Source organism: Corvus hawaiiensis, chromosome 13 (assembly GCF_020740725.1).
Source record: "Corvus hawaiiensis isolate bCorHaw1 chromosome 13, bCorHaw1.pri.cur, whole genome shotgun sequence".
NCBI lineage: Eukaryota > Metazoa > Chordata > Aves > Passeriformes > Corvidae > Corvus > Corvus hawaiiensis.
In genome coordinates, this window is record NC_063225.1 from 20,837,178 (window position 1) to 20,863,145 (window position 25,968).

A 25,968-nucleotide genomic window follows, 5' to 3' on the forward strand; every position below is an offset into this window, starting at 1 on the left:
GGCCTGTTTGCCCAGCCCAGCAGATGCAGGGGTGGGCAGGGATGGTTGGAGACAGCTCCTGAGTTCTCCAGGTGTTAATGGTGTGGGTCAGGCAGTACATTGTGCCCAAGGACTGCGCCCCTACCCCAGGAACTTCCAGTACTTCTCCGATCTTTACTCCTCTCACTCCTCCTCTCCAGTGAGGATTCAACCAGCCACACTCACGTGTATGTCAGAACCAAGACGCCCTGTCAGACACCACAGTTTGCCTTTGGGTGCTTCTGTGAGGTGCTACAGAACCCAGCAGTGCCTTTCAGGTGTCCCAGGAAGCGTCTCCAAGTACTCAAAGGTGGATCTGAGCAGGCCAGACTCTGATGCCAGAGAAGCCCTTCCAGCACTGCCAGCGTGGCTGCTAAAACAAACCAGTCCGAGAAACTGCTTCAAAGTCATTCCCCTCCCCTTTGCAGACTCTCTCCGTGCCTCTGAGTAACCCCCTCCTGACTGTGACCAGGCACAGACCTGTAGCTCCGCTTTAGCTTGCTTTGGGATTTGCCTAAGGAGAGTCATTTCCCCCCTGCAGTTTAAGGCCTCATTTCCCTCTCCTAATGGGCCATTTCAGCCGCTCCAGTGGCTGTGGAGTGGTGCAGCCCTCCCGCGTGGGGGCTGGTGTGGTGGGCTATTCCACAGGGGCTGGCTCTTACGGGAACGAGCTGTGGCAGTGTGAGGCACCCCGTGCTGATGAAGCCGAGTCCACACCGCATTTGGAACCTCTTCTAGGCCAGCCTAAAGTACTGTAGGCTTGACCCATCTGCTCACTCTGTGGAAAACAAAAAAGCCTGAAAACTAAAGATGTACCGAGAGCTGTAAGTGAAGAGCCCTCACGGAGCATCCAGTGCTCTCTGCACTCGGTATCCTAAAGGTAATTGCTCCGAAAGGCTTCCCCTTCACAGGAGTGCCTCTCTCTGAGCAGCCCTTGACGCTCTCCCAGCAGAGCTCGGTTTGTTTGGAAAGCTCCGTGTTTCCTGCAGCTCTCACCCCTCAGTCTGCCACCCTTCAGTCTGGCACCCGCAGCCCATCCTCGCAGGGAGCCCTGCTGCTGCTGGGAATTGGGCTGGGCCTCGGAGCTGTGCAGTTCCCAGGGAGCCAGCGGTGTTTCTGCGGGCTGCAGGGCCTCGGCGTGTCGGATGTTCGAGTTTTGGATGACTAATTCCTACAAAACACTGGCGAGCTTCCTTGTCAACAGCACTCCTGAGCCGCAGGTTGCTGGAAGAATGGCTTTTAAACCTCGAGCCTGCCTGGCACCCAGATGTTCGCAGCCACTAAAGAGCCTGGCAGCCAGTTTCCTAGCTCAGCTGTTACTGCTCTGTCTGCCCAGATTCCTTCTGGAATTTCAGCTCAGTGCTTTGTCCCTGCTCTCAGGCCTGTGGTGATGTGCTGCCCTGCTAAACTACTGCCACACTGAACTCAGAGGGCAGCAGCATTCCCGCCGCTCCCAGTGAGGAGCAGGGCAGGAATTCATTCAACAAGGGATGGGGCAGGACAGCTGCAGTGCTCCTGTGCCCAGAACAGCTGGCAGCGCGCTGCCCACCCTCGCAGGACGCGGCACTTAGAGCCAAGGCTGGCCACGAGTGACAGCTCCCTGCCGCTGTCTCAGGGTGAGGGGCAGTGCCTGGGCTAAAGCCATGGAGGTCACAGCAGCTGCCACGCCCTGAGAGCAGGGCCCCAGACTGCCAGGACTGCAGGGCTGAGGGCAGGGGGCTCCTGCCAGCGCAGGATGCTGCCCGGGGGAGCTGTGTGAGAGCTCGGTGCCCGCACGGAGCAGAAGTGCATCTGCGAAATGCCACAAAAAACACATCCACCGCTTCTCTGGCCAGGCCTCGCGGCCACAGCACAGGCCTGGAGGCAAAGGGGCAGGAGGGGTCACCTCTTTGGCCCCACACCTCTGGCAGCTCCCGTGGCCGGACCCTCCCTGTGCCCTGGCCAGGGACACACTCCCTCCGCCCTCCTCTGTGTGTGGCTCCTTCGGCTGCTGGTGGCTCCTCCCCACGAGCCCAGGGCACAGCCAGCAGCTGTCACCAGTGGCCACTTTGTCTCCTGCCCTCTCTCTTGGCTCCAGGGGGGTTTTTCCCAGGTTCCTGCTCTGCTGGAAGGTGAGCCCAGACAGGCTGGCGCCAGCAGGGCAGGAGCAGTCCCTCCTGGCTGTGACTGTGCCCCTGCTCCCGTGCCCGCTCTGCTGTCACTCGTGTGGCTTTGCCCTTCTTGTTGCAGCGGGAACCAGGCCTGTTCTTGCATAACGAAACCGAATCTGGCCGGGTAGTGCTATCAGCTGGCTTTGTCCACGTGCTTATCTCCTAAGCAAGCAGCAGCCCTCAGCAGAGCTTCCAGCCCTGTGCCGCAGCTCCCAGCCAGCTCTGTCGCTGTTCGCTCCCCGTAAGAGCAGTGAGAAGTTTCCGTGGGCACCAGTGGCACTGGGGAGCTGCTCGCAGAGAGGTCGTCAACCTGACTGTGATGAGACACCTCCAGGAGGTGCCCGGGGAGCTCCAGAGCTCCCAGCACTGCTGGCTGCTGGTGCTCTGGGTGGAGGTCACAGGAGAACTCTTCGTTTATTGGCGAGCCACCAGCAGGCCTGTGCGGTGACCTTCCAAGGTGGCACGTGTGTCTGCAGAGCTCCATCCACACCCTGTGCCCTTCCCAGGAATGGGGCAGCTGAGGAGCAGCCGGTGCTGCCATGGCTCTCACCCAGCAGAGGCATTTTCCCATCCTTGTAAGAGCTGTGAGTGATGGCAGAGCGGTCACTGGACAAGGTTCCACAGCCGGCACTTGCTGGCAGATAATCCCCACAGGATGAGCTGTTCCAGCAGCTCAGGCTGATGGGAACCATCAGGAAATGTGGGCTGGTTTTTGTCCCTGTGCCGTGATGTCCCTGCTGCCTGTGCGAGCTGCAGTGGAGAGCACACGGTGTCTCAGGACACCTCTCCTGGCAGACGTTGCTGCTCTCAAATGAGGCCATTTGTAGCTCCTTAGCTCCCTGAGAAAGCCCTGTTTGGAACTGAGAACTTCTCTTCAGACATTATCAGCTTCACTCTCTGCCCTTCTCATCTCTCAGGTAACGACCAGAGAGCCCCTGGCCATTTCCTAAATGGCTGGGCAGAGATTTTTCCCCACTCTCAGCTCCCGCTGCTGGCTCCTGGCTCAGGCTCTCTGTTACAAGTCTCAGTTGAAGTCCATTTCCCTGGGGAGGAAATGATTTGCTTCAGTTCCCCTCCCACACGTGGGTCACTGTGAAATCTCCCAGTGCATCATCTGGGTTTATCCCAGGTTACAACAGGGCAGCCTGGCTGCCTTCCCTGCTGGAAAAGCACACGGAATCACTAAAAACCGGGACCAAAGTGGGATGGCAGGTCACAGAACCTGGGCTCATTTTCCAAATGGAGTGAGCTGGGCTTGCGGGGCTGTGAGGGCTCTGAGGTGTTTGAGGTTTAGGGGCTCAGTGAGGGATACAGGAGTTACGGGGGCTATGGAGGCATTGAGGTGTAGGGGCTCTGTGGGCTATGGGGTCAACTGAGGGATGTGGAACTTATGGGGGCTCTGAGGGGCTTGGGGTGTAGGGGCTCAGTGAGGGATATGGGAGTTATGGAGGCTCTGAGGGGCATTGAGGTGTAGGGGCTCTGTGGGCTATGGGGTCACTGAGGCATGTGGGAGTTATGGGGGCTCTGAGGGGTTTGGGGGTTGAGACTCCATAGCCCTCCTAGCTTTCAAAGACTCCCCAGACCTCCAAGCCACCAAAGAACTAAATCCCTGGTGTAACACATCGAGGTGCTGCCGACAGGGATTTTTGGGTGCAGCAGCAGGGTGCTTTCCTGCCCCATGCCCGTGTCCGGAGCGCCGTGTCCCGTGCTGAAGCTGTGCTGTGTCCCTGCAGAACGACTCGTGGGGGAAGCAGTACTCGTACGCCCTGTTCAAGGCCATGAGCCACATGCTGTGCATCGGCTACGGGCAGCAGGCGCCGGTGGGGATGTCGGACGTGTGGCTCACCATGCTCAGCATGATCGTGGGGGCCACCTGCTACGCCATGTTCATCGGCCACGCCACCGCCCTCATCCAGTCCCTGGACTCCTCGCGCCGCCAGTACCAGGAGAAGGTAAGGGCAGCCCTGCTGGGGCCGCGATGGTCTCTGTGCTGGCCGGAGGGAGCTCGGGGTGGTCTCTGTGCTGTTCAGAGGGAGCTCGGGGTGGTCCCTGTGCTGTTCAGAGGGAGCTCGGGTTGGTCTCTGTGCTGTCCAGAGGGAGCTCGGAGTGGTCTGTGTGCTGTTCAGAGGGAGCCCGGGTTGGTCTCTGTGCTGTCCAGAGGGAGCTCGGGGTGGTCTCTGTGCTGTCCAGAGGGAGCTCGGGGTGGTCTCTGTGCTGTCCAGAGGGAGCTCGGGGTGGTCCCTGTGCTGTTCAGAGGGAGCTCGGGGTGGTCTCTGTGCTGTCCAGAGGGAGCCCGGGGTGGTCTCTGTGCTGTTCAGAGGGAGCCCGGGGTGGTCCCTGTGCTGGCCGGAGGGAGCTCGGGGTGGTCCCTGTGCTGTTCAGAGGGAGCTCGGGGTGGTCCCTGTGCTGGCCGGAGGGAGCCCGGGGTGGTCCCTGTGCTGTTCAGAGGGAGCTCGGGGTGGTCTCTGTGCTGTCCGGAGGGAGCCCGGGGTGGTCCCCGTGCTGTCCAGAAGGAGCCCGGGGTGGTCCCCGTGCTGTCCAGAAGGAGCCCGGGGTGGTCCCCATGCTGTTCAGAGGGAGCCCGGGGTGGTTTCCGTGCTGTCCAGAGGAAACCAGCACTGTCAGTGAGAGAGGCCGAGGGTGCAGTTCCTTGGCCATTCGTCCCCATCCCTCCACTCCAACACCCTCAGGAAGAAACAGCAGCAGGATCAGTTAACCACAGCAGGGCGAGGAGGTGACTGTTGCTGTCTCTGCCTGACTTTGTACGCCAGCGTTATCAATGTCACCGGTACCTAACATTGGAAGTCACTTTTTCCTTTCCCACACCTTGTTTCAAACCCCCAGGGAACGTTCCAGAATGTGCAGCTTCTGTTTAGCAAGTGCTGTCTTTGAAAGTATCCAGATTATTCACTCCTGAGCGAGCTGCGGGACAACCCCCAAAGCCCAGATGAAGGCTCGGGAGCTCGGAGCAGGTTCCCCGGGTGGCTGTGGAATTAATGGCACCGTTGTTGGATTGCAGATTGGAGGCATGGCCAGAAATGTCACAGCCAGTCAGGTTGCCACTGCCACAGTCACTGAATTTGTGAGCTGGGCAGGGCATCCAAAAACAGCAGCTGCCCTCAGCTGGCGGGGCTGAGGAGGTTTTATGGCCGGGGTCTTGTGGATACATTTGATCTGGAGATTAAGAAGAGGAATTGTTCCTATTCTGACCCTGCCAGGTGCAGTTTAGGTGAGAGGGGAGCTGTGATTCAGGTGGGGAAACTGTGACCAGCAGGCACTGCTCAGGTGAATTTTAGGTTCGGGAAGGAGGTAGGATGACCTTGGAGCCCGTTCGAGACATGGGGATTGCAATGGGAAGAGAGCTGGGCAGAGAGGGAGAGCAAAGAAGGCCAGAGGCTGACTCATGCTTGGAGCACAGGGAAGATCCCAAACCACAGCTAGAGGTAGAGGAGGGGGAACGCCCAGAAGAAGAGTGTGGAGGCCTGGGATGCATCCTGGAGCATCCAGGGCTTCAGCTGCGTGCTGCAGCTCAGCCGGGCTGCTCCCGACGGAGAGCAGGGCACGCCAGAGAGAAGGACACTGCAGCACAGGGAATGCAGGCTGATCAAATCTCGGCATGCAGAGTGCTTATTCAAATGTGTTTGAAGTAGCACAGAAGTCAAGGACTGATCTGCAAACCCAGCCACCTGGCCAGCCTGGCGCAGCCAAGGCTGCACCTGCAGCACTGGGCACTCCGCGCTTGCAGACAAGGGCACAGCGTGACCCTGCGGTTGGATTCCAGTCAGTGCTCGGGGAAATCAGTCCCCAGGAAGCCAGCAGGGGCTGTGGAGGGGGTGGCAGGGACAGTGGGAAGTGTTAAAGCCCGCTTAGAAAGCGGGGATGTGAGTGAGAGGGTTGGCAGAGCCAGGAGAAGAGCTCTGACAAAGGCGGTGGGGAGAGGACTGCACAAAGGGCGCACTCCTGTGGCAGGTTCATTTCCCGAGTTATCCTCCCACAATCAAAGCCTCAGGGGCTCGGCTCGTTCATTTTCCTCTTGCAAATGGGACAAGCGATGGCCTAAAAACAAACATGTATTGACTTCCCGCATTCCTTAGCACTCGGACAGCCACGATTCAAATGAGGCTGCTGCGTGATTTGCAGCTCTGCAACTCAATTTAGTGCGGCCCTCCTGGGACAAAGCGGCTGGTGAAGCAGATTAGAGAGAGAATCTCTGCAAGTTCGGAGGTCGATTGGTAGAAGCCAGCAGCGACTGAGAGACCTCTGCTGAGCACCCTGTGGGCTCTGCCTGTCCCTCAGCACAGCTCAGCCTGCGGGGCTTCGGGAGCTGTGCTGAGAGCGGCCAAGGAAAGGGACACGGTGGGCAGGGAGAGGAACAGCACAAACCCAAACGGGAGAGGAGGTTACAGCTGGAACTGCCCTGGGAGGCTCTGCTGCGGGGCATCCTCACGACAAGATTCAGGGGTGAGTTTCTGGGGAGGTTTCAGGTTGTCCAGACCTCTGCCAATGCAAGGTTGTTCCCTTGGACAAGCAGGGCTTTGGAAAAGAGGAATGAAAGCCAAGCTGTGCTGGCTGTCGGCTTCAGGAGCAGGCTTGTCTCACTCTGCCTCAGATCCTCTGAACACTGGGACAGTGATCCCTGTCCTGTCGAAATCTCCTCCCAGAGCTTCTCACCATGCTGTGCTGGTTCTGCAGGGCAGGGAGGCTGGGTGGGATCCGTGGGCTGGCAGGAACCACGGAGAATTCAGCGGGAATTCCTGCTCCAAGCCAGGGAGCTGCTGAGGTTCCTGGGTACCAGGGGACAGTCCCTCGTGGCACAGAGCACGCCCGGCACGTGGAGGGGGCACAGCCATGGGGCAGCGCCAGCCCTGGCCTCCCTGAAAATGGGAACAGCTCTTTGGACGTGGCTCTCTGAAGGGACTGTTTGCCCTCCACTGCCAGAGGCAAACCGAGAAGGGCCCGTCGGAGCTTCCCGTGGTCACGGAGGCAGTGGCAGGATCAGGGGCTGATCTTCTCTCCTAACCTCAGTCTGGAGTCTAACTCCACAGCATCCTTGCACCCGGGGCTGGTGTCTATTTCCTGCGTGTGAGACAGCACCACTAGAGCTCCATCCTGAGGGATTCTGACAGAAACGTTTCCCACAGTGGTGCTGGGCAGCATGGTGGTGTGAGTGAGCCGATGTGACAGCTCTGACCCAGAACATGCCTGTTCTCACCCGGAGCTCCCTGCCACTGTGCTCGGCCGGGCACGCTCTTCTGGCTTCCCACACCCTCACTGAGCTCATTTCTTCTCCCACATTATTTTTCTGCAACATTGTGGGTTGAAAGAGCTTATCTTGGAGTGCTAGAGCTCTGGTGCAGGTGCTGGGGAGGGGCTCAAGGACAGGAGCAGGGGTACAAGACCCTCTGTTTATAGATCAGCTGGAGCCTTTACTTCATCCCTGAATGCAGAATTACCCCCAGCCTGTGTGACCGTGGCTCACATGAGAGGAAGAGTGTTCTTTGCCCAGGAGAGGGATAAGCTAGCCAGATAGGCCAGTGATTCTCGTGCTTTTTGCAGGTCCTCCTATTAATTTCTTTCCCTAATCCTGCAGCTGAGCTGGATTCGTATTTCTGTCAAGTCACCACGCACAGCCTCTCATCCTCCCCAGCGCTCTGTCACCTTGAGGGCTCGGGAGGGTGACTGTGCTGCTCGCTGCCATCCTCGGAACAGGGCAGGGACGCCCTGGGCTCACTCTCCCATCCCAGCAGGCGCAGGGAGGCTCAGCCCCGGGTACAGCAGGGGAGGGACTGGTGAGAGGCAGGGGTTGCTGCTGTCAGCACTGCAGAGCCCAGCAGAGCCCTAATCTCTCCTCCCAGAGCCTCCTCTCCCCTCAGGATCTGTGCTGCGCTGGCGCTCTCTGCTCTCCGCACTCCTTCCTCGCTCCTCCTCCTCCCTGAGCAGTCCATCCAGTGCCTCTTGTTCCGAAAATACCTCTCGGCTCTGGGTAGAGACTCACGGTTTCCCGTGTCACCGTTCTGAAGCAGCACGTGCTGCTGCTCGCTTGCAGGGGGACGGGCAGGTAACGCTGCCGAGACAATGGCTCCAGAAGCCCCGCAGAGCACTGGCATCGCCCCTCAGCTCCTCACACACCTCACAGCCCTCCTGCCCACAGTTCCTCCTGTGCTCTGCCTATCCAAGCACTTCGCTGCCCTGCTCTAACATTTCAGCCCTTCCATCAGCAGCCTGAATGCAGCAGAGGGAAACTGGGGGAAGTTTAGTCGTGGGAAAGGCCGAAGTAAAACCGCTGGAATGTTCTGTCCCTGTTGGGGATGTTGGAGCAGCACTGGTTGGAGGGGAATCCAGACAGTGCCCTCGGCCGGCCCACTGCTCTGAGAGCTGGGAGCCTGTCCTGGGGCTCAGGCTGCCCTCGCTCCTTCTGGGAGAGCAGCAGCAGAGCTGTATTGGCAGCACGTTTAAGGGGTGGTTTGGGCTTTTTTATGGTCCATGATGAAACCGGGCAACTCACAGCTCCAGGGTGCTGCAGAGCTCCAGAGTCTCGTTAACCTCGGAATATTTGGACAGATTGACTCGAGGAAACCTTCCAGGTGTTGCTGAGTGCCCAGATGCAGATCCAGCCCCCGGCAGTGGGAATCCCAGATCTGCTTTGTCAGTGGGCAGGAGCTGGAGTCCTCCTCCCTGAGGCACCTGGAGCAGAGCCAGCACGGGGGAGAGGAGCCCTCACTGCCCTCGGTGGGTTGGGGGCTGCTCTGAGCTGCTTCCCCATGAGCTCGTGCAGGGAACAGGGGGCACAGATCCTGCCTGGGCTCCTGGATAGCCACACCAGCCTGGCAGCGTGCCCTGCTGATGAGCACCCCCTGCCAGCAGAGCTCATGAGCCCTGTGCTGGAGCTGAGGCGATCGCTGGGGCTCCGGAGCTGGCTGAGCCTGGGGGACACAGACACTGCGGTGACTCCGGCAGCCTGGGCGGGCACACACTGCCAGGATTCCACTGCTGCCAGGGGGGAAACGTCACATCCTTTACCACTCTGGGCAGGACTGGAAAGGGCATTCCCAAGAGGACTGGTCACCAATAAGTTCTTAGGGATCATTCCCACATTCCTGGAGCTCCCAGGCGTTCTGGAGGAGTCTCCTCCTGAGCCAGCACCCGCTGTGGAGGTCAGGGGAGCTGCAGAGCTCCCTCACTCCTTGGGTAATGTGTGTGAAGGAGAGGGCAGGGAGTGCAGCACGCCAGAAATTAAAGGTGTTTGCAGCACTTAATCAAATGCAGAATGCAATCAAATTTCCTAATTGGAAAAAGTTTGGAGAGCCCGGCTTTATCCTGTCGTGCCTGCACTGGGTTTTTGTTCCCTCTGTGGAGAGATGGCCTGAGCAGTGCTGTGTCCCACCTCCCTGGCAGTCCAGCAGCCCGGGCTGATAACAAGGCTGATAAGTGATGTCCTTCAGTGACGGTGTCAGGGCCTCTGCTGTGCCCTGGCCTGGGGTGCCAGCACTGCCCCGGGGCAGTTCCCTGCAGGTAATGGGGTGTTATAAATAATGAGCTGTTCAGCCAGAAACTCAGAAATCGTGTCAGCTGTTTCCGGGTTATTTAATCCTTTCCCTGAAAGAACCCTGGGTTGTTATAAAACAGAAATTTTTGCTCAATGAAAACCTCATGGCTTCTTTTCAGAATGCCTTGGGGTGCCAACTGCCTTACCCACACTGGGGTCGAGTAGCTCCTGCTCGTGCAGGAGAATATTTCGTGGGTGGCCTTAAACGTGGTTTAGAAGGCCCGTTCTGAAGCTGTAAAACATGTCAGAAACAGGGGAGTTACAGCCCAGGTTCTGACTCCTCCATCCTGGGCCTGGAAGGCACACGGGTCGTTCTGCCCCGCGACCGCCGCGGTGACGCCTGCTCCGAGCCAAGGCTGCCTGCCTTGCCATGGCAAGGGAATGTCCCCGCCTCGGCAGCTCTTCCCATCCCACCGAGGGGCTGCAGACTTCGTTGTCAGTCTGGGAACCTGCTTTGGCGCTCGAGCTGTTAGTAAATAAATAATAAATGGATGAAGAGCTGATGCTGCAGCGCGCGGAGCCTCCCGCAGAGCCGCCTGTCCCGCTGCTCCCAGCAGTGCCGATCCCTCGCTGCACCCTCGCTGCTCCCCCATCCCCATTCCAGCCCTTGGGGGCACATTTCACCTCGTCTCCCTCCTTCTGCTCCTCTGGGCAGAGCACTGCTGGTCCCTTTTCCCTGTCCCACTCCGGATGTGTGGCTCCAGTGACCTGACATCTCCACAGCGTCCTGTGGTGTTTCTGAAGGCGGATTGACCGTGGCCAGAAGTGCCCTGTGCTGGCCTGGTGCCTTATGGCAGGATGTGGCCTGTCCAGCCCAGCCAGGCATTGCCTTCAGGGGCCATTCCCAGGGGAAACAGGCTCTTCCCATAGCCACGACGTGCAGGTTTGTCCGTATTGCATTCCCGTGGGATGTACAGGATTAGAGCTTCGGGCTCGGCACCCACAACATTTCCTGCAGAGGGATTTGTCCCACAGCTTCTGGATCTGCTTTCCTCAGAACGCCGAGCAGCAGAGATGGCTGGAGGCAAACAGGGGCTTCATCAGGCTCATTATTCATCCTGCTCAGTCCGGTGGGATTGTCTGAGGCACAATCCCTGCCTGAACAGGAGCTGATGCTCAGCAGGGGGAGGCAACTCACGGCCATCCCCAGGGCAAGGAATGTTGGAGAAAAGTGGGAGAAAAGCTCCAGGAAGTCTCTGTGCCACAGCAAGAGATCAGGATCCTGACAATTACCAAAGGTACTGTGCAGTAAGGGGAAAAGTGTCCCAGCTTTTCCAGGAAGGGACACTTAAAACTCATTTTCTGGTGGCAAAACGATCGAGGGCCGTGGTACAGGAATTAATTAATCCAGCCTTTGGAAAGGGTCACAACCAGGACATCACATCAGGCCTTTCCAGAATGGAGGTAGCTCCCAGACTGTGTCCCAGAACTCCTCTGTTCTTCCCTGAAACCCCTCAGCAGTCCTGCAGCTCCACGAGAATGAGCATGTGGAGTCACATGTAGATCGTAGACTAGATCCTGAGGGTGGCAATATGAATGGCTGAAGAGAGCCAGAACGCCAGAACTCAGCGTTTCTGTGGGTCTGACGATTCCTGAGTGCTGGGGAGCTGCACTGTTTGGCTCCTGACCAGAGATCAGGGGAAATAGAACAGACATTCCCCTGTGTCCTGTCAGGACCCTCCACGCGGTGAATCCCACGAGCTGATGGTTCCCTGCAGAGCACTGATGCACCTGGGAGAGCCCCAGCACCGGGCAGGGTGGCTCTTAACCCAGCTCCAGGGATATCCTGCTGCCAGAGCACCACAGTCCTTCCCTGAGCTGGGAATGCTCTGCTGCAGCCTCCTTCTCCTTCCACAAGCGCATCTCTGGTGACTTCCCTGGGGTCCAGACACGGAGATGTTTGTGATTGGAATTATACCCAGTGCCACACTGATCTCAGCCTCATCCTGGAAGGATCCGAGCAGAACCAGGATCACGGAATGTGCTGGCTTGGAAGGGACCCTCAGGGATCATGGAGCCCTGCACGGGACACCCCAACAATCCCCCCTGTGCCTGGTGGTTTCCGCGTTCAGAACTGGGGCAAGGAACAGCTGAGCCTCTTCAGTGATTGATCCCTGCCAGAGAGAGGAGGATTCCTGACGGGTGTGAGGGCATGGAAGGAGTTAAACATATTTAGTTGGCTTTGGGCTGTGAGTGATCAGAGCTTTGGAAGGAGGGGAGGGAGGTGGTGAGACAGGAGGGAAAGTGGCCAGCTATAGAAGCAAAAATACTCAGCCGAACGGTTTCCTTTTGATATATTAATACCTCCTTCAAGGGCTATTTGAGGAAAAACAGACTTAAGAAAATGAGCTGGGATTTAAATGGGCTCGATTGTCTTCAGAGAGATTTAAATAATTCCTAAATGAGTGGTTTTGGTTGAACCCAGAGAGGCCACTAAGCTCTGAGCACAGGTCAGGCTGGGGACAGGGAGACAAGTGGGAGGCTGAGCAGGCGAGGAGGAGGAGGAGGGAGGAGGGGAAGCAGCTGTCAGGGAGGCCTGGCCACGGCTGAAAGGCAGCAAAGGGACAGCAAGTGGCTTTAGTGAGGGCCAGCTGAGAGTGGCATCATCCGCCTGACCCTGCAGGAGTGGGGCCTGCAGCAGCTCCAAGGGAAGGGGGAACACTCCAGTGAATCTTCAGTCCCTCAAACATGGCAAGAAGGGGTCGATGCTTTCATTTCTGACCCCATCTCTGCACAAGGGAGAGCCGAGGGCCCCAAAACCCTCGTGGGTGAGAGGAGGGAGCACCAGCAGAGACAGGAGAGACAAGATCTCCCTCTCCTTAACCATGACAGAGAGTGATGGTTCCTTATTTCACAGATTGCTTTTATAACCCTGATTTTCATTCGTGGTCAGAAGCAACACTGTTATTTGGGGGGAGGTAAATTTGTCCTGCTTTCCCTGGGAGCCTTATCTGGGGACAGCGTGGCAGGGGACTCTGCAGAGCAGTAATTTATTGCTCTTTGTTGCAAAGCCATAAATCCACGTTTGTGGTGAATAAGCAGAGTCCCAGTCACCCGATCCAGCCCGTGCTGGGGGATTCTTGGAGTGTGGGGATGTTTTTGCCAGGGAGCAAAGGGCAGTGGAAGATGGACAGCCAGTGCCAGCGGAGGAGGGGAGAGGGGCAGGGGCTGCAGCAGGGGAGGAGAGGCACCTGGTGACACTGGTCAGTGTCCAGCTCAGCCACTGCACTACAGCCGAGATCGTCGGAGGATATTTTTGGCAAATCATTTATTGAACAAAAATGCAGCATTAAAGCAGGCAGAACTCTCTGTGGATTTTAGATGAAATTACTAAACCTGAGTCAGCAGAAGCTCATGCCTGATGATTTCCCTTTCTGTGGTGAGAGTCCCGCACGTCCTGTGCCCGGTTTGCCAGCTCCCATGGGTGTCTCGGGCTGCAGAGCCTCTCAGCAGCAGGAGACATCTGTGGGGAGATGAGCTGCAAACCCTGTAACGTGCTGCTCGGAAGACCACAAGCTCCAAAATGCTCTGTGGGTGAGTTGCTGTAGTGGTTTGGTCCAAAATACTCATTACTGTTTATCTGCTGTGAGATAAGAATTAGGAGAAATGCAAAACAGGCACCAAACTTGAAAGAATATAAAGAAGTTTATTAACAGACCTAAAAGAAGAAAAAAAAAATTGTACCACCTTCAGAACTCTCCTCCTCCCCCCACCTTCCTCCCTTCTCCCACTGACAATGTGAAAAGACAACCCTTAAGATGTTCAGTCTGTTTACCACTTCCATAATAACCTTGTTCAGTCCATTTAGAAAGAGAAGTCTCTTCTTGCTCATGCTATGAAAACATTATCACAACGAGACAGCCGCCCACTTCCAAATATTGTTCAGTCCATTTAGGAAGAGGAGTCTCTCTGCCTGCGTGTGAGTCCTTTCCCCTGACTTGCAGCTTTTCCCGCAACTGCTTTTGAGGGTCCACTCTTGAAGTTTTTTGGGGTACAATTTTAAGGTTGAGCCGTTCAGAAACAAAAACAGAGGCCCTTCTCCCTCCCTGGGAGCAAAGAGTGTTCCTCATCTTCATCTTTAGGACTATCTCTGGGAGCATCTCTAGGAACTGAGGTTTTCTCCTTTCCCGTTTGGAGCAAAAGTCCTCATCTGGTTCATCTCTCCCTGTCCAAACTTCTCATGAAATTACAGCTGCGTCAGCATCTGCCTATCTCAGCGCAGGTGCTTTTGCTTACGAGGTGAACACTCCACCCCCCAGATCTTCATGAAATTACAACAGGATACTCTGATATATCATAGCTTCACAACAGACTTTCAGCTTTAAGCATCTCCTCTCTCTCTTCCCTCAGGTTTTCAGCTCTTCACAGCAATAAAAAGGGTTAATCTCACCTCGGCCTTGCAGCTTTGTAGCTGGAATGTTGAATTTTTCTTATCGCAGTGGAGAGGGGGGAGAGCCGAGCCGCTCCGGCTGCCCACGGCAAGGCAGTGGGGGGGGTTCCACGGCTGGAACAGGTCCATGGCTTCAGGATGGCCGTGGCCCGGCCCGGCCTGGCCCAAGCAGGGCCTGGCCGGGCCCACTGGGCCCTGCTCGGGCCCTGCAGCCGCCTGTCCCAGCGCTGGAAACGAGAGAGAGCTTGGAGGGGGAGTTGGCCTATTCTTAAATGTGGATCACAGAGGTGATCACAACTTTAAGTGGCTTAGAGAATTGTCCATATTCAAACTGGCCAGCTGATAGGTTCTATCAGTTCCCAGAGGAAACTGTAAGCACCCCTTAGCAAGGACGTCCCTTCCGGGACTATGCAGCTCCCACCAGGGAGCTGCTGTTTCCCATCCCTTTCTTCCCTGGCTTCCCCCGGGCACCCAGCACGTACTGTCCTGCCACAGCCAGTCCCTGCACAGCCTGAGCCACGCAGGTGACCAAGGGCAGGGGTCAGTGCCAGGGGGGTCTGGTGGCTCCCTTGCCTTTGGTCAGGCTGGAGGGATCAGGAATATTTCCAGGCAGCTCCTGTGCTTTGGGAATGCCAGGAAGCCCCGAGTGTCCCGTCTGCCCCGCTGGCCCCTTGGAGCGATGCCCTCTCCTGCGTGGTGCCGATGGGGGTGGCAGCGCCAGCACAGGCTGTCCCCGGAGCAGCACCCGGGGCTGTGACGGGCACGACCTCACTGATCAGCCTCTCCAGCTCCAGCTGCACCAAAGGGACGTTCAGGGACCTGCTGATCAGGGAGAAGAGGGGAAGGAGGGCTGGCAAAGGAGCAGCGCAGTCCTAGGGTCGGCATTTAGTGCAGGACACGCTCAGGCTCGTGTCCTGGATTGCCACCGGTGAAGGGAGCGTGGCCATTCCCTGCACACACCTTGTCCTGCAGCACCTGCAGGGCAGCAGGACGCTGGCACAGCCCTGGCCCCTGGGGAGGTGTCCTTTATTCACACGAAGCACCACTCACCCCAAAGCTGCTCTGCCGGCAGTCAGAGCGTGCCCTTGTATCCCCTCACACCGACACCGCGGAGAATTTTCATCAGGTGAGAATATGCATGGGTTAAGGTGAGTGCACGGGCACAGGAACCAAGGGCAGCGAAGAAGGTCATGGGAAAGCAAAGGTGCCATCGTGGCAGGGCAGGTGGGAGCACAGAGGAGAGAAGCAGCAGGCTGGGTCCTGCAGCTTCCGCCAAATAACTGGGATTTGATCCCGGCTGTGCCCTGGCTTTGGCTGTGAGCGCACACCCAGGGCAGATTCTGTGCTTCCCTTGGCACGGGCCCTGAGGGGCTGCGCTTCTGTGACAGCTCTGGAGCGCAGCTGGCCGCTGTCCTGCCGTGTGCCGTGGAAAAACCTTCCCTGGGGGCTCTGGCACTCTGCCGCTCCCACCCTGCGCAGCCCTCGCTGGGCGCGGTTTGCTGGGAAGAGATGCCCGGCCGGGCGCTCCTCTCGCAGCCCTGCTCGCAGCTGCGGCTGTGCGTGGAGGGGCGCAGGGGCCGCTCCGCACCCGGGCAGCGAGCAGGTGTCCCGCCGGGTACCGGGCTGAGGATGGCTTTAAAGGTCAAAACACGGGGCAGCCATGTGGGGAGTGCAAAACGGAGCCCGCACGCTCCCCGCGGAGCAGACAGCCGCTGCCTCCTGCTCCCCGTGTCCCTGCTGGAGGTGAAGGAGCAGGTCCAGCACACGCTGCCCGTGAGCAGCGCCCAGCGCGGCCCGTGCTGGTAACCCCTGTCCCCCGTGTCTCCCCACAGTACAAGCAGGTGGAGCAGTACATGTCCTTCCACAAGCTGCCCGCCGACATGCGGCAGCGCATCCACGACTACTACGAGCACCGCTACCAGGGCAAGATGTTTGATGAGGAGAGCATCCTGGGGGAGCTGAGCGAGCCCCTGCGCGAGGTAAGGGGACAGGGAACGGGCAGGGCGCGTTGCCAGCGCGTCTGGCAGCTGTGGAGCTCCTGGGCCGGTGGCTCAGCAAGCCCTCACCTCATGTATTTGGCTGAAACTCGGCACGGAGTGCCGGCCTCATCCGTGCCCATTCCATCAGCCGCGAGAGGGGGAGTCAGAGGAAGGAGGAGCCTTCGGAGAAGCCCCCTTTCCTCCCCAGCTGAAGCCTGGCCGTGCAGGTTGTCCCGGGCGTGTCACCAGTGTGTCACCCATGGGCTCCAGACAGGCCCTGCCTTCTGTCTTCCCCCACAGCAATGTCCCTCCGCGGCAGAGAGAAGAGCTGAGCGAGTGCCAGCCAGAATTTAAAACGAGTTTTGCCAGAGTCTCAAAGGGCACCCCTCTGAAACCCCCGTGGGGGGAGACAGATGCTTCCCCAGCTCTCCCCGCTCCGGTTGTCCCTGTTCCCATGGCGTGCTGTGCTGTGCTGTGCTGTGTTGGGGGGGTTGGCTCAGCACCACGGCCCGAGTGGGAGCTGCCGGGGCACGGAGCAGCTCCCGAGCTGTCACCCCTGCGAGTGACACGGAGCCCCGGGGAGGCACAGCCCGCCAGCCTTTCTTAGCTGGGGCTGGCGATGCAGCCCCTCCTGCCCGGCGCCCGGTGAGCACCTGTCCCTCCTCTGCTGGCCCTGTCCCCGTCTGCCCGGGGTCATTCTCCTCCTGGGCACGTTTGTGCTGTTTGACAGCTCATTGACAAGCAAGGGCAGCAGAGAACGAGGGGCTGCCGAGGTGAGTTATGACACCTGCCTGGAGAGGAGCCCCGGGCTCTGTCAGACAGCATTTCACCGCTGCTGTGCTCCCTCACAGCCCAGGGTGTCCTGCAGAAACAGGAATGCTGCGTCTGGGAGGTTTGAGTGCTGCTGCTGGGGGAGGCAGAGGGGCGAGGGCAGTGAGCGCGGTGCTCAGAGCACCCAGAGCCCGTGCAGCTGCCCCAGGGCAGCCAGGCTGAGGCGCAGCGGGTTTATCCCACTTTCAACGCACAGGTCAGCCGGGGGATCTTCATGAGGTGTTGACTAACCACACGTGCGTCTCCTCTGCTCCCTGACCCCTCCTCCTTCTCTCTCTCCTTTCCACTGCACATGGTCAGGAAATCATAAACTTCAACTGCCGCAAGCTGGTGGCCTCCATGCCCCTGTTTGCCAACGCAGACCCCAACTTCGTGACGTCCATGCTGACCAAGCTGAAGTTCGAGGTGTTCCAGCCCGGGGACTACATCATCCGGGAGGGCACCATCGGCAAGAAGATGTACTTCATCCAGCACGGCGTGGTCAGCGTGCTCACCAAGGGCAACAAGGAGACCAAGCTGGCCGACGGCTCCTACTTCGGAGGTGCGTGCTAGTCACTCGCCCTCCCACAGGCACACCACTGCTGCGCCCAGGCATTCCTTAAATCAGCCTGGATCCACGTGGGACTGATGGCCAGCACTTCCTCCTCCATCTCTGGCAGCCTCACAGCTTCCCAGAGAGGGGACGGTGCGGGGGGAGGTGGGCACTGCATAGCCTGGGTCGTAAATAACAGCAAAACGTGGCAGGGAAACTTGGGCCTTGTGGGTTCATTTCCTTCTGACAGACGGGTGAAGCTGAGAACCTAAAGGTAAAAAATGGCCTGATCTCAGTTCTGCAGGCACAGTCCTACTGCTGCTGTCTGGCATCGACCACACGAGGGGCTGGATAAACGGGGAGGGACAAACAGTCCCTCACCTGCCCTGCCTGTGGCTCAGCAAAGTGCCTTGGCAGTCAGCAGGCAGGGAGAATGTGTGAGCAGCAGAGCTCTGGAGCAGTGGGACCAGCAGGAGGCTGGGAAGGGTTTCGGGCACTGCTCTCATGAGTAACACAAAGCCCCCTCTCCTGTCAGAGAGCCCCAGGCAGGCTGCAGGATGAGCTCTGACTGCACCACCTCTGGTGATCTGCTGAGGGGAGGCAGAGCAAAACCTGCCCTGCCTTCCCTTCTGGGAGGCCTTCCCTCTAAAAAACTCCTGTTATGCATTTCCCACACTCCTGTTGCTCCTGGTTGCTGTGAAACAGCCTGTCTGCCCCTCGCTGCAGCGCGAGGGGTTTGGAGCGGGAGGGTTGGGGTCAGGGTACCCTGACTGACACAGGATGGACACTGCCCGTGGCATTCCACCACAGCTCCCCGCACACCCTGAGCATCACCTCCTCGGGGAAGCAGCCTGGGAGCACGCTCACAGCCTCGGGGTGCTGCTGTGGGCGGGCTTAGCACGGATCCAAGGAATGGGGCAGGTGGATGGGCACCCGGCACCCACGGGGAGCAGGGTGCTGTCACTGTGCAGCGCACACCCTCTGTGCCTGTCCCAGCTGCCCGGGCTCTGTGTAAGCAGGGCTGGGGAGCTCTCTGCTGAGCACTCAGGAGCTGTGGCTGAGTGCAGGGCCTCGCGTTCTGTGACCGGCTGAGCGCTGAGGAGGGGTGACAGCGCTGTAAACTCACCCAGGGCTGGGAGGTGCCACTGCCGTGGCTTTCCCTGTCAGTGCTTGTGGCATAGACACGAAAATCTCTGCAAACTGAGGAAAGACAAATGTTCCAGGTACAGGGATCTAAACGGCAGCCAGGCACCAAGGGCACAGATCAGCACAGAGCCTCTTTACGAATCGAGAGAGAATTGGCCTCGAGAGCAAGGCTTGACCTTCCCAGTGCCCACGAGGAGCTGCAGAAACACAACTCCTCCGGTGTGAATGCACAATGCTGCCTTTGATAATCCCCCAGAACAAACCTTGTGTGGCCGACCGGGCTAGCAGAACCCCTGAGGGGCCGCCGTGCGCGGCAGCTGCCCCGCTGCCCCCCGGCACTCTGAGATGTGGGTGCACACACGGAGCGTGACCTCTGGCTGTGTTTTCTGTGGGAGGGCAGGCTGAGGGGCCGTGCAGTGAGGGGTGTGGGGGTGCTGCTGGTGTCTGTGCCCTGTCTCAGCCCCTCTCTGCCCGCAGAGATCTGCCTGCTGACCCGTGGCCGGCGCACGGCCAGCGTGCGCGCCGACACCTACTGCCGCCTCTACTCCCTGTCCGTGGACAACTTCAACGAGGTGCTGGAGGAGTACCCCATGATGAGGAGAGCCTTCGAGACCGTGGCTCTGGACAGGCTGGACAGGATTGGTGAGTACAGGGGGAGAGTCTCCTTCTCCAGGCTGGGTGCTCCGTTCTGTGCTGGGGTTGGGAAGTGAAGGAGATCCCAGGCTGCCCCTCCTTGTCCGGCTTCAGCTCCCTCAAGGACCCCAATCTAAACCTAGGGGGGGTAAGTTTAGGTTGGATATTGGGGGTAATCCTTCCTTGTGAGGTACCCAGAGCAGCTGTGGCTGCCCCTGGATCCCTGGTAGTGTCCAAGGCCAGGCTGGATGGGGCCTGGAGCAGCTTGGGCTAGTGGAAGGTGTCCCTGCCTGGACTAGATGACCTTTAAGGTGCATTCCAACCCAAACCATTCTGGGATTCTGTGGTTGTCAGAGCTCGCAGTGGCCCGTCCCAGGATGCTCCCTGTCCTGTGGCAGACACAGCCTGTGCTGCAGACATCCTTGTGTGGGTGTCTCTTCCGCAGCTAAAGACCAGGATGACATTCCATGGCCACAGCCAGAGAGATGAAGTGACTTAGGCGAGGTCATGTGGGAAAGCTGCAGAGCTGAGGGTTCTGGAGTCCCAGGCTGAGTCCCTCAGCTCCTGATCCATCCCTTCTCAGTGCTTGCATTCCCACTGCTTTCCGCATGGAAAGCTCGGCAGAGCTCTGAGCGCAATGCAGAGGTCCAGGAGGGTGATGAGGAGAGGTGCTGGGGACTGAGCTGGCATCCCAGCAAGGGCGGCAGTGCCACCGGGGCTTCTCCTGCCAGGAACATCGGCTTCTGTGCACCTCATCACCTGCTGCACATCACAGTGTGACCCCTGAGGGAAAGGCTCCGAGCTGCAGACACGGTTTGGCAAAGCCCAGCCTAACGAGGCCCTGGTGGAAGTGGCAGTAGGCCCAGCTCTTGGGTTATTTCAGTGGGGCTGCACAAACCACAGAGAAAATGGGACATCAGCGCAGGGATGAGCCAGCTTGGCTTTACCTCAGGTTCTGCAGGTCTGGGTGCTCAGTGCTGCTCAGCTTTCCAGCCTGGTGCCCTCTGGGGCTGCGGGATCAGGTGGGCAGAGCATCCTGTGCTTCCCGTGCTGTGCTCCATGCCCCTGCACACGGAGCTGAAATCCACGGGAAGCTCTGAGCCAGCACAAAGAACCTCACGCGCTCCTTCCCCGGGAGAGCTCCCGTTGCACAGACAGCTGCGAATGTCAGCGCCAGGTCAGACGGTGACACAGAGCCGGTGGAACAGCAGCCCCTTGGGTGCAGGGCTCTGCCGCTGCCCCCTCCCTTCTGCCGTGCTGCTGGCCTGAGACGGCGCGCTCACCGGGCCCTGGTGTCCCCGGCACTGACCCTCCAGAGCTGCCCGTGCCCTTCTCTCCCCATCGGAACTGTTGCGAAATGGCTCCTCCGTAGCCCTTCCTGGTGCCCAGCACTCCTTGGCTGGGATTGCCCCACGGAGCCCAGGGCAGCTCTGGGCACCCTGCTGGAGCTGGCAGATCCCACGGAATTCCCTGTCTTTACAAACGAGGCGTTTCCTGCCTTCCTCTGGAACGTGCACCACCCGGGAGGAGCAGTGCAGCAGCTCTGTGCCAGCGTGTGACCGCTGGAGGAATTCAGGGTGGCTGCGCTCTGCTGAGACTCTCTGGGCGCACAGGAATTGTTCTGGGGGACTGAGGCTGAGCAACAGCAGTTCCTGAAAAGCAGGGGTGAGCAGAAGCGGGGCCGCACTTTGGTTCCTGCCCCATCCAGTTCAGGATCTGTGCACAAGGAGGAAGCAAATGGAAGCCTCTTTCCAAGGCGGTGGGGCGGTCACTGGCTCCCTTCTGCCCAGGTGACAGTGTCCTGGGGAAGCCCAGGCCTCCCTGGGTACAGGAGGGTCTGTCCCTGTTCTGGTACCAGGATAAGATCCATCCAATATTCCCCCTGCACACTGAGAGAGCAGGGAGGAAAACCTCAGCCCACCCAGTCCCAGGGAGAGATGTGGGGGGGGCGGTTTTCTGGCTGCTGGGGGGTTTGGAAAGCGTGGCCTAAGCTTTGTGGGTAGCAGAAGGAGCAGGCAAGGGCTCATCCTGTGCAGCAGCAGGAGCAGGGTTGGCTGGTGGAGGAGGGAGGAGGCACTCCCGTGGCAGGGCTGAGCACTTTGGAAGCAGTGGGTGGACAGAGAGGAGGGCAGGAGAGGGGCCAGAGCCCCCCGGTCTGTGCTCCCATGGCTTCCTGCAGGAGCACGGGCTGTGCTTGGAGCTGTCAGGCACACAGACCCTTGGGCAGAGAGCTGAGGTGTAGCCTTGAACCTCTGCTCCTGCCGGGAATTGATCCCGGCATCCTGCCTGGATTGGGCAGGAAGGGATTAATCTCCATGCAGTGGCAGAGGCTGGGATGCTACAAAGATCTGTGGCCCTGCTTAAGTCCGAGTAACTTCACACTCTGAGGACTCCTCAGCCTGCAGAATGCCCCACACGTGATGCTCCACAGGCTGACACTCAGAGAAATTGGGCTGATCACTGCTGAATGACCATTTTGTCCCTGATTAAGTCTGCCCCTGCTCCTTGCTCCTGGCCAGGCTGTAAAGCTGTGCCCAGTGTTGGTGTGCTGCTGTGGCTCCTGCAGCGAGTGATTCTGTCTGGCAGCGTTGGTGAGGCGCCCCAGTTTGCCGTGCCCCGTTACGTAACTCACACCGTTCTGTTCCCCACTGCCTTTGAAACTGGTTTCCAGTGACCACTGGAGCTTAAAATTAGATTTTCACAAGCATTTGCACTTGTAAAACACCACCACTCCAGTGCTCGTTGGAAGCGAGCCCAGCACGGGTGGTGAGTGCTGTCAAACCCAGGGTGCGCTCGGGAACAGCGGCGACGGTGCTGCTCCCCTGCTCCTGTGCGTGACAAACCCCAAAAACGCCTGGCACCAGGTGCTCCCCACCCACAGCAAGGTCGCTGGTGAAAGCTGAAAGCCTCCTAGAAGCCAGAGGAAGTTGTTGTTTCCCTTTCCCTCAGGAATTTTCTGCCACGTGGTTTGAAATGCGTATACTTGGAGTGCCACTTGCGTGTGTTTTGATACGAGGATCCCAGTTAAGTCAGGATTAAAGATGCCTCGAGTTTCCTCCAGGCACTGCAGATGCTAAAAACCGAAGAAAAGCCAAGACAACACAATTCCAGCCTCTAAATATAATTTATGATACTATTGCAGCATGAGGGTGTCTGCTCGAGATACTACAGCGGTAGAAATGTTAAAAGCTTTGTCTATAAACAAGCCACAAAAAAAGCTGTTCCCAAACTTTTGGCCTGCCAGCTCGTGACCACAGCGGTGCAGCCGAGATCCTGTCGGGTGTGCAGCCCCGCTGGCCCAGGCCTGACCAATCTCTGGGCTGTGCAGCCTCCGGGCAGGGCTGGCCTGGGCCCGGTGAGCCGGGCAGGAGAGCAGCCGGGAGCGGTGCCAAGCTCTGCCACACATTCCCTGCCTGTCCCTGTGCTGCCTTTGCCCCCAGCCTCAGTTCTCACCCCTTCTGCAGGGACAACGATGCTCCCAAAGGGGCAGCTGGGATGTTTCGGGGCTGCTCCCTTGGGAATTGTGGGGATAGATGAGGATGAACGCAAGTAGCTCCAACAATGTGTGCTCAGCAGCAGTTTTACACTGAAAACAAATAAAGTCCCGGTTTTGTTCAATGGGCAGGTGAGAAACCCCCCCCGAGCTGCCCAGCTGGGAGGAGCAGGGCGGTCTGGGCATCAGGAGATAAATACAGATAGAGACACAGGAACAGCCCTTATCTGAGGCTGCTGATGCAGGTGAGGAGAGGAGAAAAGTGCCTTTGGTCCCGGGTGTGCAGTGCTCGAGTGCGTGAGCTTTGGCACAAAGCTCCATTGCAAATCGAGGTGGGATTCCCTACCCCAGTCCCGAGAGGACACGCAGGTGCTCCTCTCTCATCACCTCAAAACCCACAAATGTAACTGTGCAGGAGGAAGCAAAGTTTGAGTGCCACTTGTCCATTGCTCCGACTGCAAACCCTCTCCCTTCACCGCCTCGGTGTGGGCATCTGGGTTTGCTCAGCAGAGAGAACAAGGCACTCCGAGTGTGAAAGGGAGGTGGGCCAGGTGAATCACACCTGGAAATGCTCCCTAGCACAGCGTGGGAGCCTGACCTCCAGCAGGAACTGAGCATCTGAATTTCCTTTTCTTTGGAAGCCAAGGCCCAGACTGGGAGTGTTCTGTGCTTAGCCCAAGGAAAGGTGTCAGTAACTCACCAGCCTTGGGGGAATGTAAATGACTCCAGCTCAGCCAGGGGAGCTGGCAGCCCTGCTCTCCCTGCGGCTGCAGAAGGAAAACAGCCCCGGACACCCCAGTGGGAGGAGCAGGGAATGCTGAGGAGAGCTCAGGAGCCCCATCCCTGACCTTGGCCTTGCTCTTTGCTGTCTGCATCGAGATAAAACACCTGCTCAGGTAACGTTTTACCACTCCAGCACCTTTACGAATAATTTTCAACCCTCTTTTTAATCACACAAAGGAGGACCTGCTCACCAGTGACACCTCTCCCCTTGGGAGCTTTCCCTGCCTTGAAGGCACTCCAGGAGCTGTCTGCAGCCAGCCCACACTTCAGAGCAGCAGCTGACAGTGCCAGCGTGTCCAGAGCGTCCCAGAGCGCGTCCTGTCTCAGCTGTCAGCCCCAGCAGGGCGCTGGGGAGGGCGTGCAGGGCCCTGGCACTGGTGCCACTCGAGGAGAAGGCACCCCTTGGCTTCAGCCTGCAGCGATGAGCGAGAGCCGGGAGCCCTGGGGCACCCAGGGAGCGCCGGCCTCGGGAGTGCCACAGCTCCTCACCCCTCCATGGAGAGTCACAGCCTGCCCAGCTCTGGATATTCTATTTTTTTTCATTCTGCAGAGCTCTGTGTGCAGAGTGGGAGGGGAAGAGCTTCGTTTGTCTGGAGCGTAGCTGTGCTGAGACTCATCGGGTAACATCGTTCAGTGTGTGTGTGGCCTGCAGCAGCGGGGCTGTGCTCTGCCTGTCCACGGGGACACCACGGATCCGGGGGATACTGCGGTTTGTGGAAGAGGGGAAGCACTCAGAGGCAGGCCTGAGCTGTACAGGGAGGGGAGGAAAGCTTCCACTGGGGAGGAGAGGGAGTTGTCCCTTCTAAAGGGACCCCCAGAGCTGAGAGGATCCAGAAAGGGAGAAAGGGAAGGGCAGGATGCAGAGGGAGCTGCCCTGGAGGTGTCAGAGCTCACACATCCATGGATTTCCTCAGCCAGGCTCTCGAGAGAGTCACTCCGAGTTCCCAGAGCAGGGCTGGGAAGCGTTCTGAGCCTCTGCTAGAGCTGGTCCAGCTGCCTTTGCTGAGCTCCTTGCCAAGAGCTCCTTGAGCTCCGAGCAGAAACCTTCCCGCAGCAGGGAATGCAGCTCGGGCTTCACCTGCCTGTCTCCATCCCGTTTTCACATTTCTCTAACAGGAAAAGGCCCCCCATCCAGTGCAGGTCAAGAATCACTGAATTCCCTGTTCCAGCTCACTTCCCTGTGCACACAGACCCTCAGACTGGGGCTGGGGCGTGCAGCCAGGATCCCAGCGCAGCCTTTGGTCCCAGCAATAATGAGTGAAGGGCCGGGAGAAGCGCCCGTGTGCTGGGAGCAGGCCAGGGCAGAAGGCAGCCTCGTGAAATGAGATTATTTCAAATACATGCAAATTCAGAAAGCAATTTAGTGACCTGAATTCTTAAAGTGCAGCCAGTGGGCTCAGGGAGAACTGGAAGGAGAAAGGAACAGAAAGTCACAGCTAATTTCCCCTGTGCCTGGGCAGAATTTTAACAACGGGAAGCTAATTTGGATTGTTTGATAGAAGAATTATTGTTGAGTGCTGGCTCCTCTTATGAAATCACATGAGCCTTTCTCCCTGTTCTTTTGTGTGCTGTCTACAGTTGAGGGAAGTCTGACTTTGCAGTTCTTAATTAGGGGAGCAACATCTGTTTTCTTCGTTCCCATAATTTTACATACCCTCCCTTCAAAGCACCAGGAGCTTTGCTCTGAACATCTTCAAGGCTCTAAAAATCTTCCTTTTCCCCTGTATTTAGCCCGTTGCTGCAGGGAGGCAAGCAGGGAGTTTTCAGAGGCCAGAGGGTGTTCCAAAGGTGGGGCCTGGGGTGGTTGCAGATGCTTGCTCTGCCCCGGGGTGTCTCCGTGAGTTTGTGCGGAGCCTCCAGCAGTGATTTTGGGTGCCTTGTTTATCTCAGCACCTCACTCTGCCCAGCACTTTAATTTCTGCGGGATAAACGTCCCAGGAGGACAAACTCGGCGTCCCTGATTGGATTGCAGGGCAGCAGGAGCCCTTTTGGCTTCTCCTGATGAAGCTTCCCCGTGGCTGAGCAGGAACACAGCACTGGCTCCCTGCGGGTCACTGAGCCTGGACCTCATCTCAGCGGGTCACCCAGAGCCAAACTCATCAGCTGTATCCCCCTCCCTTCTGGGGGGGGCTGGGACACGGGATCCAGGGCGGGACGAGGGTTTGGAACTGTTTCATCAGTCCCATGAGGAGGAGGAATAATCTCAGCAGCAATCTCAGCAGCAGTCCCACTCCTCGCCCCACTGCTGCTCTGTGCCTCGTGCAGCACCTCAGTCAGCCCTGCCAGGGAATGTTTGTCCCATTTGGGGCTGGCCGAGGCAGGATTCTCTCCAGAAGCAACCAGCAAGGCTGATACTGGCACGTGGAAACATCCTGTGCATGAGGCAATTCATTAGAATTGCCAATTAATTTTTTGGGGAGGCCAATTAATTTTTCCAGTTTGCCAACCAATTACAATGTTGAAGAAT

At 58.2% G+C, this 25,968-nt stretch overlaps 1 protein-coding gene across 1 annotated transcript in view; it reads left to right on the forward strand.

The window, feature by feature from the left end:
* Positions 1-25,968, forward strand: part of HCN4 (hyperpolarization activated cyclic nucleotide gated potassium channel 4) — a 94,598-nt gene that overhangs the window by 63,336 nt on the left and 5,294 nt on the right. The window contains exons 4-7 of the mRNA XM_048317400.1: positions 3,902-4,120; positions 15,937-16,083; positions 17,215-17,455; positions 19,070-19,234. Coding sequence (XP_048173357.1) covers positions 3,902-4,120; positions 15,937-16,083; positions 17,215-17,455; positions 19,070-19,234 — 772 coding nt within the window. The remainder of the gene's footprint in view (positions 1-3,901; positions 4,121-15,936; positions 16,084-17,214; positions 17,456-19,069; positions 19,235-25,968) is intronic.